The following is a 17485-nucleotide window of genomic DNA, read 5'->3' on the forward strand; positions in this document are numbered from 1 at the left end:
CCATGAACATTAGGGTATATATGGCCCTTCTTTTCACTGCATCTGTATCTTTGGGGTAAATACCCATTAGTGCAATTGCCGGGTCATAGGGTAGCTCTATTTTTAATTTTTTGAGGAACCTTAACAATTTTCCAATGTGGCTGTACCAATTTACATTCCCACCAACAATGTAAGAGAGTTCCCCTTTCTCCACAATTCCCCCAACATTTGTTGTTTAATGCCTTGTTGATTTTTGCCATTCTAACTGGTATAAGGTGGTATTGATTTTGTGGTTTTGATTTGAATTTCCCTGATGGCTAATGATGATGATCAATTTTTCACATGTCTGTTAGCCATTTGCATGTCTTCTTTGGAGAAATGCCTGCTCAAGAAGACACAAAAGGATGGAAGAACATTCCATGCTCATGGATTGGAAGAATAAACATTGTTAAAATGACTATGCTGCCTAGAGCATCTATACTTTCAATGCCATCCCAATCAGAATACCAATGGCATTTTTCAAAATGCTGGAACAAACAATCCTAAAATTTGTATGGAACCAGAAAAGACCCCAAATCTCTCAGAAAAATGTTGAAAAAGAAAACAATGCTGGGGGGGATCACGTTGCCTGATTTCAAGCTATATTACAAAGGTGTCATCACCAAGACAGCATGGTACTAGCATAAAAACAGACATAGACCAATGAAACAGAATAGAGAGGCCAGATATGGACCCTCAACTCTATGGTCAACTAATCTTCGACAAAGCAGGAAAAAATATCCAATGGAAGAAAAGATAGTCTCTTCAATAAATGGTGTTGGGAAAATTGGACAGCTATATACAGAAAAATGAAACTGGACCATTCTTTTACACCATACACAAAGATAAACTCTAAATGGATGAATGACCTCAATGTGAGACAGGAATCCATCAAAATCCTAGAGGAGAACATAGGCAGTAATCTCCTTGACATCGACCACAGCAACTTCTTTCAAGACACGTCTCCAAAGGCAAGGGAAACAAAAGCGAAAATGAACTATTGGGACTTCATCAAGATAAAAAGCTTCCGCACAGCAAAGGAAACAGTCAACAAAACAAAGAAAGAACCCACAGAATGGGAGAAGATATTTGCAAATGACACTACAGACAAAGGGCTGATATCCAAGGTCTACAAAGAACTTCTCAAACTCAACACCCCAGAAATAGATAATCAAGTCAAAAAATGGGCAGAACTGGCACATTTTTATTTGCTACTCACTCTGCTCAGTTGCTACTCACTCTGCCCAGGGTGCAACCTCTCAAAATCTGTCTGCTCAGAAGAGGGGCCCTTTTCCAGGTCTCACAAAGACACCATATGTGCTAGCAGGGGCTCTAACCATGTTTGAGAAACTCTTCTATTTGCTTACTGATTAACAAAGAAAGGCTGAACGTTTACTTTGCTCATCACCCAGCCCAATTAGCAGAGAATCTGTTCATAATAACTTAACATGTCACAATAAAATATTCTGGAAATGCTAGAGACTTTGTTAAATTGGTACTTAGGGAGCTAACAAAACAACTGGCAGATATAAATTCAATACAAATTAAATGATGCCTCTCACATTTGACCACAAGTGGCTCGAAGACAGAGGCAGGATGAGAGAGTACCTAAGAAAATAGAGCAGGCAGAAGGAATAGAAAATGAGGCAGGGAGGAAGCTAAAATATTGATAGCCCAGCAGCAGCGGGTCCTGGTCTGCCTCTCACTGAGACCGCTTTCTGATTCTATGATATATTAGACAATGGGGACTCCAGAGCTCTCAGGATTCAGCTCTTTTCACCTGACTGAAGGCAGATGTAACAGGCAATTGTTTAAAATGAATAGAGCCATTACTCTCTCTCAGTGTGCGATAGCTTTATAAAACAAGAAAAATTAGTGACGGGAAAAATGGTCAAATCACACACGTCAGCTTTTGTCACTATGAATCTAAAATAGGCAAAATCCCTGTAAGAGCTATTTGAAGAAGAGAGAACAAAATGACTTCTACCTGATGGAAAAAAGTAAGGGAAAGTGGGAATGGGTTTTTGTCCTTAACTGTGTAGGCTGGCAAGGAAAGCAATCTCAAATCCAAAAATATACCGCAAGAACGTAAGTTGCTGCCCCCCATTCCTGCACCATCTCCCTCCCTAAGAAGTTGTAAAAGCATAAGGGTCACAGTCCCACTTACGGAGTAGATCTTCAATAATCCTCGCTAAGTGAATGGCATTTCAAGTTCTTGTTAAGAAACAAGGTGCTCTTTTTCTTCCACCCTCCCCAAGCAGCACATTCAAAAAAGCTGCCTGCTGCAGAGCTTTGGGGAGCTGCGGTCCAAGAACAGCTGATTCATCTCACCTATGGATTTGGCTTAAAGCAACAAGGGGAAAGGCAGACAGAGAGACTGTGTCTGTGTGCTCCTGAGCAGCCTCATTCACTTCAAAGGAAGGCGAGTGTGAAAGAGGGCAGCGCGCCAGACTGCTTGCCTCTAAGGTAGAACACTTGCATTTGTTATTACAGCTGGAATATCTTTCTGTGGCCTTAGTTCTCTGCATTGTGACGTACTGCAACTTTGAGGCGAACGACTGCTCCTTTATAGTAATGAGAGTGATCAGCCAGCCGGAGCAGGCAGAGAACTGAAATTGGGAGAGTAAAAGTCTGTTACTGCAAACAGAAGTGTCAGTCTGTATGTGGGGGGAAATCAACTTCTCCAACTGTGGCCAGACCAAAGGGCTAATGAAGGAAAATGATAGCATGATTTCATGGGTAACTGGTTTCCCCTCTTAAACAGCAAACATGTTTGGGGTGTTAAAGGAAAGAAAGGTTTCAGAATATGCTGATAGGTTAAAAAGAGAATTCCCTTATTATTATTATTAAATCTATACAGATCTACTTTTACAATTTTTATATAGACACTCATTAGATCTGACTATATTGCAGTCAATTATTTAATTCATTTGTTTGGAAGATATAATTTCCATCCACCTATCCAGTGCCCATAAAATAATTATTTTACTTATTTGATTAAATTCTATTATCCACAATGCCACCTGTTTTCCTTTATATGTAGGAACTTTTCAAACACTGAAAATAAAATTTAAAAAAAAATGAAAAAGTTATCATTATTGGGTTTCATTCAACTCAGATTAAAAAAAAAGATTTCACTGGCACTGAGTTTAAGGTGAGAATCAAAATAATTCATTTATAAAGATATATATGACAAATTATTTTAAGAAGATGAAAAGAAAAATATTTATTTTAACTGTTCCAAAAAGTAAATATCTAAGACCTCCTAAATCATGATCCTTTAACATGAACATTACTTTTCCCACTTAGAAAATCTAATAATATAGTAAAGTACCTACAGTATAGAATTATCTTACTGTATCCTGAAGCTGTTATAATTAACACTCAATCCATACCAAAAATGGCAAGTCAAATAACCAAACTTTGCTCTTCATATGTATTAACCTCAAAATATTAAGGCTAGGACATCTTATACTTTTGAAAAGTATGCAAAAATATCCTAGCATCTGTTTTATACTGAAACCCAAACCAGAAAATATAAAAGGTAAGTCAATAGGTAATGCATAGCAGTAATTGAACTAATCCATATTACTAAGTGTCTTGGATTCCTAAGACATCTATGACCTGCTGAGAAGTACTTTTCTGTTGTTGTTGTTCATTAGATGCTTGGTTTTCCTTAATAATCCTTTGACATTATATATCTTTTATCTAGCATAATACAAACATAGGTGACTTATCTAAAGTCCAGAGGTAAGGGCAAATAAGGCACCAGAGAACCAAGAGAAAGAGAAAGCAAACCTGGGAAATTAAGAAAAGCCACTCAGTGCATTCACTTAGTTTCTCTCTCTACAACATGACTTAAGTGGTCAGGTTGTGTAAGTGCCCTGAAGGTATCTTAAAAGCACCTTTTTTGCCTCAGATGTATGTAATGAAAGTTCCTTCTGAATCACAGTACTGCTTTAGAGAGGGAGAGGAAGCAAATCTTTTGTGAGATAAAATGCCTATTTTATTAGCACAGGAAAAGGTTGTGTTCTCTTCCTACCTCTGCGTACTTGGAACTAAGCCATTTAATGTACCTTAGATTTACTGGATAGTTGCATTCTCGGATGGCAAAAATTACTTTCACAAGTTGACAATGAGTCCACTCTCTAAGTTTCAGAAGTAGCCTCTTCAAGGTAGCTACATCTATAAGACACTTATCATCAAACTGGTAACTAGAGTATAGATTTGGAACCTGTTTGTAAATGTTATCTACCTATGAGAAAATACTTAATTTTTCTCTAAAGAGAACAAATAAAATGTCAGGAAAGAAATACACAAAATGTTTACATATAATTATTTAACATAAGAGGTCAAGTTAATTTAAGTTAGCGTAAATAAGAATTCATTGAGGTGTATACATATATGCTCACTTTAGTACACACGTGAGATATAATAATGCAGAACGGAGGATTGCACACATAGGATAATTTTCATATTCATCTGAAAAACATATATGTGGTATCTTAATGCATATTTTCCCAAAATCTCAAGTTAAATGTCACTGGTTTGAATTATTACTGTTATTTCAACTTTCTAGGGATGTCCTGGAAGAAGCTGGAACACCCCGCTGGTGAGACCTTAATATCTGGTGACATCCCACAAACTAAATTTACCATAATCATGGGAATTAACATCATCAGAAATATTAAGGAAAAAAATACTTTATTTGACAACTAACTGCCTCAAGACTCCCTGGAAATTGGACCATGCATGTTCTTTTTTCCACACTTCTGATTGCTAAATGGAAAAGTGGTTTCTTGGCAGACTAAAAAATGACACACACTAAAATGGCAAGCAATGATTAAAACAAATCAAACATTAAAATGACCCACACTGTTCAAAAGCTAGAGTTTATAACCAGGAGTAACTCAGAACAACTATTAGAGAGCCTGGCTCTAGAGCAAAGTGAGGATAAGCTCTTTCTCTCCTGCTGACAATTCCCTGTGAATACCAAGAGAAAAAGGGAATTGGCAGAGGCAGGACATACATAATTACTCCATTCCCTGCTGGACTCAGCAGCCAGGTAGCCAAAACCAAAAATCCCACAATTTTTCTCACTGGGTATATCTGCTGGGTAATGTGATAAGTGTTTATTGTTTGTTTCTGTTTACTTGTGCTCATAACCCTTCTATCATGAACTGTCCAGTCTGAAAATAACTTCTTATAAACTAATCATATTTCCCTTTATCCATTTAAAAAATAACTCTAATTTTTTTTCACTTTAAGGAAGTTCAAGATTTGTAAATGTTACTACATTGTCTTGCTATTTAAGTTATACTAAAGTAATAAATATATGTAACAGTAGTTACAGTAAGTAAGCCAGAAGCAGTCACCTGACATGAGCTTCTAAATGCCGATAAAATAAAATCACTTATGGCAAGTATCCTGATAATAAAAGCAATTCAGCATAATTATTACTAGCTTTGAAGTTTTGGACTTTTAAGTTTCAAAGGAGGTTTCTTTTTTCTTTTCTTTCTCTCCATCTCTCTCCTGTCCTCTCTCACTCTTTCATTCTTGCTCTTTTTCTGACTTCATCTATATACCCACAATCAAAGCATTGAAGACTAGTGCCCATTATACTCTGGATCACAAAATCCATCAGTTGTACATGTTTGATTAACAGCTAACATACACTGCTATATAACCTTTTGAGGGCTGATATGTAAAGATAATTCAAAAGCATGTCAGTTTCCCTAAGATTTGATCCTTTAACCTGCTCGGAGATCAAACTTCCATCACGATGACAAGAAAACCTCAGGGGCTGCCAACATAACTTTACTCCATCTCTAGTGCTAGGCTGGCAGTGTTTCCAATATGGGGGCAATGAGACTAGAAAGACAGATCAGCACCTTTCAGATTTCTCACTTTTCTTAGGCTGAAGGAGAAGCATGATGTGGCTTAGAGCATAGATAGAATTTTGAATTTTTAACTTCTAATTACTAAAGAATTGTCATCAACTGGCTCTGATAGTCAGTTAACATGCTCTAAGTCAGAAAATAATTCATGAGAAAAGGAATCCATGTACTTGTCAATGTGTTATTATACAAGATCTTGTGTATGTCAATTTCAAGGGCTTAAAGAGATAGGAAGTCCCACTAAAATTTAAACATATTTTTATGGTTTTTCAGGATGTCAGATCTCATTCCTTCCCACTGACAGAGCAGTAAGATTTTAATTAGAGTGAGAAAGAAGTTCTAAAAAATTTCTGGATGTCTGAGTCTTCAAAATATGTGAGATTGAATGTGTTATTTGATTTGACAGGCACAGTATGGCTGCAGGTCAGCACAGGACAATCAGCCTCATTTGGCTTTTTTTTTTTTTTTTTACTTTTCACAGATGAAAGGTAAATGGCCACTGTATTTCCTAAGAAGCTCTTTTAGTTCAGAACTCCAAAAGATCCTGACATCAAAACCTTAGAGCAAACAATTGTCACATGTTTCAAGGGATGTACATCATGACAAGTCTACTTATGGTAAGATTATAAATGCAAGGGTCTATATATAGAAAATCCTAAGAATGTCATTAAAAAGCTATTAGAACAAATAAACAAGTTCAGCAGAGTTGCAGGATACAAGGTACAAGACCAATATATAAATGCATTTCCAAATACTTCCCACAAACAGAAAAAGAAATAAAGAAAACTCCATTTTCATTTGTATTAAAAATAACAAAATATTTAGGATGAAATTTGACAAAAGTACTGTAAAGTTTATTCTCTGAAAGGTATAAAACACTGATGAAAGAAATTAAAGACAGTCTTAAGAACAAGAAAAACATCCCATATTCATGGATCAGAAGATTTAATATGGTTTTAGATGGCAATACTCTTCAAATTGATCTAGAGATTCAACACAATCCCTATCAGAAGCCCAGCTGGCCTCTTTGTAGAAATGGACAAGCTGATCCTAAAATTCATATGAGAACTCAAGGAACCCAGAATAACTAAAATGATTTTGAAAAAGAACACAGAGGTCTCATACTTACCAATTTCAAAATTTACTACAAAGCAATAGTAATCAAGACAATGTGGGACTGACATAAGCACAGACACAGAGATCAATGGAACAGAATGGAAAGTCCAGAGACAAGCCCAATGTATCTATGATCAGTTGATTTTCAAAAAGGTGCCAAGGCCATTAAATAGGGGAAAGAATAGTCTTTTCAACAAATGGTGCGGGGACAACTAGAGGTCCACATGCTAAAGAATGAATCTGGACTCTTAACTCATACTACATACAAAATTAACTCAAAATCAATCAAAAGAAAAGTAAAACTTAAAACTTGTAGAAGAAAACACAGAAGCAAGTCTTCATGACTGAGGATTTGGCAGTGTTTTCTTAGATATGACATCAAAAGTACAAACAAATAAGAACATATAGTTAAACTGGACTTCATTAAAATTCAAAAATTTTGCATGTCAAAGTACCCTACTGAAAAAGTAAAAAAGACAAGTCATGGAATGGGAAAAATATGTGCAAATCTTCCGAAAATAGGCTTTAATCTAGAGTATATAAAGATCTCTTGTGACTCAACAACAAAAAGACATCCCAGTTACAAATGGGTAAAGGTTCTCAACAGACATTTCTTTTTTTTTTAAAGTGAGGTTTCATTGACATACATTATATTCATTTCAGGTGTACAACATGATGATTGAATATTTGTAAATATTCAAAATGATCACTATAGTAAATCTAATTAATATCCATCACCATACATAGTTACAGATATTTTTTCTTGTTATGAGAGCTTTTAATTTTTACTCTCTGGGCAACTTTCAGATATGCAATATAATATAATTAACTATGGTTGCCATGGTGTATATTACATCATCATGACTTGTTCATTTTATAACTGGACTGAATAGACATTTCTCCGAGAAGATATATAAACGGTCAATAAGCACATGGAAAGTTGCTTAACATCATTAGCCATAAGAGAAGTACAAATTAAAACCACAATGAGATATCATTGCATACATGTTAGGATGGCTGCAATCAAAATCTCCGATAAAAACAAGTGTGGGCAAGGATGGGAAAGAACCAGGATCCTATTATAGTGCTGGTGAGAACTGAAAATGGTGTGGCCACACTGGAAAACAGGCTAGCAGTTCCTCAAAAAGTTAAAAACAGAATTACCATTTAATCCAGCAATTCTAATCATTACAACACAATGAATAAACAAATCATTACTCAAGAATTAAGATATTCCTATTGGAGAAATCTTATTGGAGATAAATAAATAAATAAATAAATAAATCTCCAATAAATCTTATTGGAGATTTGGGAGAGCCTGGAGAACATTTTCTCTCTTCTTGGCTGTTAAGACTGTCTACTACTCTGCTGGGGTATCTGTGGTGGCCACAAGAGTTTGCCACAGTGGAACAGGAAAAAGGGCATATCCCATTATGGCAAAAAGAAGAGTTAAAAAAAGGAAATACTTGGGGTGCCTGGGTGGCTCAGTAAGTTAAGCCTCTGCCTTCAGCTCAGGTTATGATCTCAGGGTCCTGGGATTGAGCCCTGTGTTGGGCTCTCTGCTCAGCAGGGAGCCTGCTTCCCCCTCTTTTTCTGCCTGCCTCTCTGCCTACTTGTGATCTCTCTCTCTGTCAAATAAATAAATAAAATCTTTATTAAAAAAAAAAAAGGAAATACTTGACAAGGTTTTCACAAGGATTGAGTTAAATAATAATACAACCAAACAATAAATGGTTTCCTTCCTTATTACCCACGGAGCTACTTCACAGTCAGTCTATGGAAATCATTGTACTGAATGAGGATATCATCTTCCAGAGGGGCTGCCATTGTGCCATGCCTGGTTGCTTTCCTCACTGACTCTTAGCTACACTGTTCAAAACTCCCAAGGTCAGTTTCAGGTCCCTAGCAAGACATGGTAATTTCCAAAGCCTATGCAAGAAGCCACAGCCACAGCTATGATATATGATACTACACATTCTACAGTGAATAAATGAAAAGATTTCAGCATCTTCTAGCACCAAACCAGAGTGAACTAAAGTGAAGAGGTTCTGTAATCCAGAATCAATATTTGAATCATCCACTGAACCTCAGTGAGCAGGAAGCTCTTCTAGCTGACGTGGGACTTTTTAACTGAAAAAGACCAGTATCACTAATTCTTAGATAACTCCCACTGGTGAAATATTTTGTAGATTATATCCTATGAATCCCATTAAAATTAAAAGTCAATCTGAGAGGGGAGCCTGGGTGGTTCAGTGGGTTAAAGCCTCTGCCTTCAGCTCAGGTCACGATCCCAGAGTCCTGGGATTGAGCCCCACATCAGACTCTCTGCTCAGCGGGGAGCCTGCTTCCCCCTCTCTCTCTGTCTGCCTCTCTGCCTACTTGTGATCTCTGTCTATCAAATAAATAAATAAAATCTTAAAAAAAAAAAAAGTCAATCCAAGAATCTACAGGCAGGAAGTCACACAATTCCCAGATTTGATATCTGATTTTTGTCCAATCAAAGCCTCCAAAAAAAGCCTGAATCTTTAAGTTCTGCTTAAGACCTGTTTAATGACATTGGGCATTTACCTAAATTTTTAGTCTGGCACATCTAAAGGAGAACATATGATAACAAAAAGGAAAGGTTATTTTTTGGTTCTAGGCCAGACACGAGCATGGCATAGAAGTATTACGTGGTCATGAAGGTGATAGAACTATCTTGGATTTTGACATGAGGAAGCACTATAAAAATTAACCTGTAAATTGCCAATAGGAACAAAGGAACCAATCCCAATAATTGGCTAGGGTGGCAAGAAAGGAAAATTACTGAGAGAAGCTGGAAAAGAGAAAAAAATATCTCTAGGAAGGAATTTTAACGGACGCCATGGAAAAGAACGAGAGGAGCAATTCAGTGAGAAAAATTCGTACCATGGTGATCCAATAAAGATTAAAAAAATTGATTCTTAGTAAATTTGGTGAACAAAGTGAAGCATTTTTTTTCAAATATTATAGAAATGGAAGGTAGTGGTGGTATTGTATCCCAAAAGAGACAAAGTCTGAAGAAATAATACAATTACCACCAAGTATTTCTCGAGTAACTTTTATGTTTGTATTAATGGAATAGGTCTTTCATTGTGACTGAGAGAGGCAGAGAAGATGTTTATGGCCTCATCTCTACCATCAATGACAGAAGTTTTGCAACACAAAACGAACAGATCACATTTTGCATTCTGTGACTAAAAAGCAAATAAAGGACAGTTAAACGCCAAACACGTGGAACTAACTCTATGAGAAGACCAGTTCAGACTAAGGGAATCATGTGATCTGGAAGAGCCAAAGATAGGCTCTTGGAGTTTTCAGGCACAGGGAAGAGCAGAGTGTTGGAAAGCTGAGGGGTCTATGTTCTCGGAGAGGACCAAAGCAGAACTGCAGGTAGGAGCAAATGCAGGGCCTGTGGAGGGCCCGTGCATGTGTCATGTTGGAAAGAGGGAGACAAGGTTGAACTGGTTATTCTCCAGCCAGGTTTGAGGGACTTCAAAGCTCATGCAGTGTTTATGCTTGAGGAGGAAGATGACAGAAATCTCACCACAGGATGTTGAGTAGGAGAAGAACATGGACATAGTATTTGAGCGCTTTGATGGTTGTGAAACAGGCCCTTTGAAGGTCTGTTAAAAGCACAGGGATTATCTGTAAGAATCAAAACCACAGATGAGAAACAGAAATGATTCACAAACTAGAAACATGGGTATGGAAATCAGAAGAGGATTCAGGGCTAAACAAGCAAAACCAGAAACTAATATTTCCATTTTCACTTATTTGTTATTTTGGTGTACTTTCATGCCCCATTCATCCCAAAAGGCATTTGATTTACAGTTTACCTGCAAGAACAAATATTACATTAAACAAACATTAGTTTGTTTAAACTAAAGGACACTGGATGAAAATCTGAGAATGAAAATTTGGGAAGCAGGTAGAGTAGCAGTTAAGCCTGGAGAGGGGTGAAGTTATCCAAGGGGTAAGTGCAAAGCAAAGTGAGTAGAGTGGGCACTTTTAGGTTGGAGGTTAATTCAGTAATTCAAAATTTATTCAACTCTATCTGTGGAGCATGGACATGGTAGGGATATACATGGTTCCTTCCCTCCTAGAAGCCACAGTCTTTTTTTTTTTTAAGATTTTTTTTTTAAATTTTTATTTATTTGACAAACAGAGATCACATGTAGGCAGAGAGGCAGGCAGAGAGAGAGGAGGAAGCAGGCTCCCCGCTGAGCACAGAGCCCGATGCGGGGCTCAATCCCAGGACCCTGGGATCATGACAGGAGCCAAAGGCAGAGGCTTTAACCCACTGAGCCACCCAGGCGCCCCTAGAAGCCAGTCTTATGGGAGAGTTAGAGGCATACGCAAACATTTGGGGGTGGTTATAGTCATATATTCAAGGTTTGGAGATGTAAAGGTGAGAAAGATCAACTAGGACTTAGGAAGAGGATATGAGATGAAGGAGAAAGCCCATAATACAGACACATCAAAGTGCTGGGAACCTTAAGTGAAAGCCACGAAATCAGAATAGTAGGGTAGTAGTATTCCAGGAGAAGTAACAGCCAAAGGGTAGAGTTGCAGAGAAAATACAGGCCATGGAAGGATGAGATATAAGTCCCCAAGTTTGCCTATATCAGAGGGGCAAGGAGCTCTTAGATCAGTCATTTGTCAGGTTTAGGTATGAGACTGGAAGTATTGACTCATTTGCAAGGAAACTAAGCAGGTCACCGGTGAAAATGAAAGCAGTCTGACCTCACCCATCACCATTCTTTCCAACATTCTCTTATCGATCTTATTTAGGATAGTTTTTTGTTTGTTTTGTTTTTGTTTTATTTTTCTATGACACACATACTTCCTACAAACTGCCAGTTTTAGCACAGAAATGCATTAATTCACAAAGCACTCTCAGAATTATTTAAATGTCCCACTGGCATGACCTCCTACGGGGAATCAGATACTAGATTAATTCCTGAACACTGATAGTCAAGAATATAATATTCTAATCAGAGAATAAACTGATTTTAAACTATTTAGGAGGGATAACACAAAAGAATTCTGTTTTTGCCACTGTATTAATTTTAATTCTTCAGTAATATTTAAGCAATTTATTATATTCAAAATGCCTTGACATGAAAGTCATCCTTCTCATAAAGTGAGCCATTTCCAGTTATTTTCTATATATTTCAAAGTACCATGACTCAGACTTTGACAAAGCTTTGCACTCAGAACATCTCACAAAAATTCTAGTGTGTTTTTTTAAAGATTTTTTTTTTATTTGACAGACAGAGATCACAAGTAGGCAGAGAGGCAGGCAGAGAGAGAGGAGGGGAAGCAGGCTCCCTGCTCGGCAGAGAGCCTGATGCGGGGCAGCGGGGCTCGATTCCAGGACCCTGGGATCATAACCTGAGCTGAAGGCAGAGGCTTTAACCCACTGAGCCACCGAAGAGCCCCTGAAAAATCCTAGTTTTAAGAAAATTCAAGAGAAGAAATTTTACAGTCTGTCAGGATTGTTTCTACATTTTGTAGTATTCATTATCAGAAAAATTTTCCTTATATTGAACCTAATTCACAGAGTTGCAATTTTAAGTCATTTCTTCTTTTTATGAATTCAGAGGAAATAAAGAACCTTTCATATAACCATAAGCTTTATCTATTGAGCAGTTAGTTTGAGACACCCACTGTGATAAAAGCTTTACATTAACTCACTTCATCTTCATACCCTAATTAAAAAGTAAGTATTCTAATTGTCCCCATGTCAGAGGAAAAGAAACTGAAACAGAGGTAAAGGCTTGCTCAGGATCTCACAACTAGTAAGTAACAAAGCTGGAATTCAGTTGAAGTCCTTCCTGTTCTTAATCATAGGGACCTTAACTGCCCCCCTCCTCTCTCAGCATTGTCTTGATCACTCCTAAATAACTCCAATCCTTTACTCAATTTTCTGAACTGTATAATCATCTCAACTCTATTTTAAATGCTCTCAAAGTTTCCAAACCTACGTTTCCAGGAAACTCAAATTAAACTTTCTAATAAGGAACCCTCTCAATGTTTTCCAAGCTACCTCACCAGGAAACACAGATTAAATTTTCTAGTAAGGATCATTTTGTGATTACATTATCTTAATTTCTAGATTTCCCACTTTAGAATCTTTTTTTTTTTTAAAGATTTTATTTATTTATTTGACAGACAGAGATCACAAGTAGGCAGAGAGGCAGGCAGAAAGAGAGGAAGGGAAGCAGGCTCCCTGCTGAGCAGAGAGTCCGATGCGGGGGCTCGATCCTAGGACCCCGGGATCATGACCTGAGCTGAAGGCAGAGGCTTTAACCCACTGAGCCACCCAGGCGCCCCCACTTTAGAATCTTAATTCCCTTAATTTCTTGGTAACAGTGTTCTGTTACCGAATCACAGCTAATAAGCTAATAAGCTAATAAGCTACCACAATATCTAAGAATACAGGCTTAATTTCCAAGAATACAGGCTAATACTGGAATCCTGGCTTGTGGATATAGCTAATACAATAGCTGTTTTACATTTAGTAGGTTATTTTTAAAAATAGAATTGAATATCATATTTGTATGTATATCTGTGCTATAATCACCATCTTAGAATATGAACCAGATTAGGTTTTTTTTCCTCCCTTAAACTAGCTGGATCTAATATAATTATTTGACTTTTATAAAGAAATACATACATCAGAATGAATATGACATTATTCAACAAGAAAGAGGGAAAAAAGGGTTGACATTCTGTTAACTAAATATCTTTCATTTTAAATGACTAAATCAAAACAAATTAATTACCTTTTTAAACTATGCTTCATTTTATACTTAATTGACCTTTTCATTAGCCATCTGGAATAATTTGGCTTCTGATCTAAAGTTATTGCACCTTAGTTCATGACTGGCTATGTGTTCCATCACATGCATTCTGACTGCATCAATATCTCTATTTTTTCCTGTCTCTCACACACACTTAGCTGTCAAAAACACAATAAAATAGAGGTGGCAACTATGATACCCATGAATACAGTGATAAATCTCTCTTACGAGGAATTTTGGCATACTTTCAAATAATCTGGCATTAATGCGGCAATTGAAACATCAGATGTAACTTTATATAGTCAACTTTCCACAAGAGTTTTTATCAATTCAAAGTTCAGCCAATGGCCTTTACTTCAAAGAGAGGCACACACTTCAGTAAAGGAAGGAGGGAGACCTTTACAAGAGCGATCTTTTGATCTTCCTCATTCATCCCTAGTCGCAAAGGCCTTTCTAACCTCCCCCACCATACCAGTCCAATTTCAGGTCAAGAAAGAAAAGACCAGTGTCCAAAGATTTGCAAATTATTCTAAGGGACAACAAACAAGGAAGAGAAAATTTCCAGAACAATGTCATTGTAAACATACTGAATAGCCTTCAAAACCTTTAAATTCCTTCTATAAAACAATGAAAAGCCTTTTTACTCTGCTCACAGAAATTTCAGTCAGTGCTTGAATTAGTTATACTGATTCTTCTGCCTTTCTCTTCCAACATTGATGTGCCCAAACAAAAACATTCAAATTCTGTGTATATACAAACATACATTTTATATCCAAAATTCAATATACATATCATATATATATCATAGGATGGGTTTGGTATGTTTTCCCTTTGTCCCTATAAAAAAAAGAAATTGCTGGTATCTAAAGTTCTCATTTAGAAAATACATTTATCAGTTTTAAAGGATAGTTATAATAAGAATGTTAAGATACTCGGGAACCACACTTAAGCAGCCTTCTGGTAAGCCATCCTGCTTATTCAAATTTAGTCAGGGCATTAGGAAAATATAAGCTGCTTAGTTCATAGCTTTCAGTCTCTGAGATGGTTTATTCAAGTCACAGAATCATAGAATTTTAATGTTGGAAGGGACCATGGAAATTATCTAGTCCAACGTCTTTATTTTACACATAAGAAAACTGAGATTATCCTTTCTATATATACCCAGCCAAAATTAAAAGTGTAACTCAATTCAAAACTCCCCTTTATATAGTTTGACTTTAGGCTGCCTGTTAATAAAAAGGAGACCCTATTTCAAAAGTCACAGAAACTTCTGTTCCATGTGTCTTATAATAAAACTGTACTGTGCCCCTTGGGTGCCACCATTGAACTCATACCTGTCTTTAAGAACCTCTAACTCATGCCAAATGAGAAATAATAGTGCCAAAGTCAGTCGGGCTTTAGACCTCTTAAAAGCAAGGCCTCTGGCTTCATATCCCTAACAACTAGCACAGCACCCAGCATACGGTCGGTCAGTGGTTTTTTTTAATGAATGAATGATTGCTCTGAATATTAGTGCAGCAACGTTAACAGAAGAACTTGAGAATCCCTCCTGGGCTAGTTTCAGCTATTTAGTTGAGGTTCGGGGTGTTTATCAGCCCTTGGATTCACAAGTGGTTTGTCATCACAGGATTTTACCTGAAGTTCTCACAAGAATAGGTACCACCCGTAGAGCCTTCTATTCTTAAGGCTCTAAAAGTGTACTGGAAACAGTCCAATAGCAGCATGCCTGAAAGAAAACCTGCCATTAACTGAAGACATTTCTAACCTGCATAACCATTTGCACACTCCTCCTTCTCTTTCCACTTTAATTTGAGCTTATTTCACCACAATCATGCGGTAATTTAAACTAAATGCTGCTGTTTGGAATCCAAACAAGCATGAAAACTTGTTCTATTCCTACGTGCTCCCAGTCTGTCTTCAATTTTCTTAGTTCGAAGGAAGCGTTAGAAATTTAAACATCATACCATCCAGGTGGTCCACATAGCAGTACACGTCATAAGTTTCATGAGGTGAACGGAATCCGTAGGTCCTGACTCCTTCCTTCCCCATCATATCTCCATAACAGCCTACTCGGGGAGCCCGGATGGGATACCTGGGGAAATAAAGGACGAGTAAGTAGCATTTATCCTTCCTCTCAAATTAATGAATTATAGCCTGTGGCCCCCAGACCTCTCACCTGACAGTCTGATCAGAAAGCCAGCCTGCGTCACACTGCTCAAATCCATCTTCATAGGCGGCATAGAGCTGCTCTGGGGTTGCTATGACTGCTCCAACATCCAAACAAGCCTTCTGTGCAGCCTCAAAATTCAGAGTATACCTGCTGGTCGCTGCTCTGTAGTGAAACACAACCCCTGCCGAGAGAGCAGCAAGCAATTACGGGCAGGTTCAAATATCCCCCCATACTTCTCAAAGTTTCTTACCAGAGCAATACATCAGATTCATTGCTCACATGGTCAGAGCAATATGGTGATCTGTTATTTTCACTTGGTGTAGCACTACACAAAATTATGGTGATGTGAGGAGCCCCAGAAATGCCGTTCACCCAGGTGTCCTATTCTGCTCCATTAGAAAGTTTCCCAGACAGGAATTTTCTATTCTCATGAAGATAATCTAAGAAAAAGATTTAAGCAACTAAATGCCACGTGGTGGATAGTTGTTCTAATTACAGGTAGTATTCACACTGTCATGGGAACACTGGATAACCAAAGGGAGTCAGTGCTGCAGGAGATACAAAGAGTCAAGGGGGCCACAGGATCAACTTGCCCTACTTCATGATTTTACACTAGGTCAACTCAAGAGAAGCATGTGGAACATTCACCAACACCACTTCCTCCAAACATAAAACATTGAGATATTTACTTCCAGAAACAATGTACTAAGATGGAAAAGACATCAGAATGTGTATGAGTGAGAAGGCTTATTCCTGTCCCTAATTTGTTCCTTAACCATGTATTGAGTTAATCTCCCCCCAGCATAAAGTGTAACGGATATTGCTTATGTTTCCTGATATGAAAGTCAAATTATGTAAAGACTTTAAAAATGCTGGATAGGCTACTAACCACTACCCAATGTTCATCATACTTACCATCTGACTAACATAACTGAGAGTTTCTATTAAGACAAATAAAATGTGTATTTTTTAAAAAGATTCTACTTATTTATTTGACAGACAGAGATCACAAGTAGGCAGAGAGGCAGGCAGAGGCGGGGAGGGGGTGGGAAGAAGGCTCCCCACTGAGCAAGGAGCCTGATGGAGGAGGACTCGATCCTCGGACCCCGGGATCATGACCTGAGCTGAAGGCAGAGGCTTTAGCCCACTGAGCCACCCAGGTATCCCTAAAATGTATGATTTTTATCTCAAAGGACTGAAGTAAAGTTCCCAAGACTCCCCTGAGTTGAAGCTAGACATCTTGGTACTTGCCTCAAATTCCACTTTGCTGTGTGTTGGGAGTTGCTGTAATCTAGTGGCTCTTGAACAGTGCTCTAGGGCTTAAGGAATTGTCAAAGAGCTAAGGGAAGAGCAGCTGAGGAGTGGGGGGTGGGGGGGTGGAGCTTTGGTCCTCTCCCGCCATTTCAACAGGAGCATCTCCATTTTTAACCGAGTAAATATGGTGACTCATTTCTACA

At 37.7% G+C, this 17485-nt stretch overlaps 1 protein-coding gene across 4 annotated transcripts in view; it reads right to left on the reverse strand.

Moving 5' to 3' along the window:
* VCAN (versican) overlaps nt 1-17485 on the reverse strand; it is a 109405-nt gene that overhangs the window by 70949 nt on the left and 20971 nt on the right. For all 4 annotated transcript variants that reach the window (XM_032847149.1, XM_032847135.1, XM_032847140.1 and 1 more), the window contains exons 4-5: nt 16035-16209; nt 15823-15950 (exon numbers count right to left, since the gene is read on the reverse strand). In XM_032847149.1, the coding sequence (XP_032703040.1) occupies nt 15823-15950; nt 16035-16209 (303 nt within the window). The remainder of the gene's footprint in view (nt 1-15822; nt 15951-16034; nt 16210-17485) is intronic.

Source organism: Lontra canadensis, unplaced genomic scaffold, assembly GCF_010015895.1.
Source record: "Lontra canadensis isolate GAN:19392208 unplaced genomic scaffold, GSC_riverotter_1.0 scaffold4, whole genome shotgun sequence".
NCBI classification, from domain to species: domain Eukaryota; kingdom Metazoa; phylum Chordata; class Mammalia; order Carnivora; family Mustelidae; genus Lontra; species Lontra canadensis.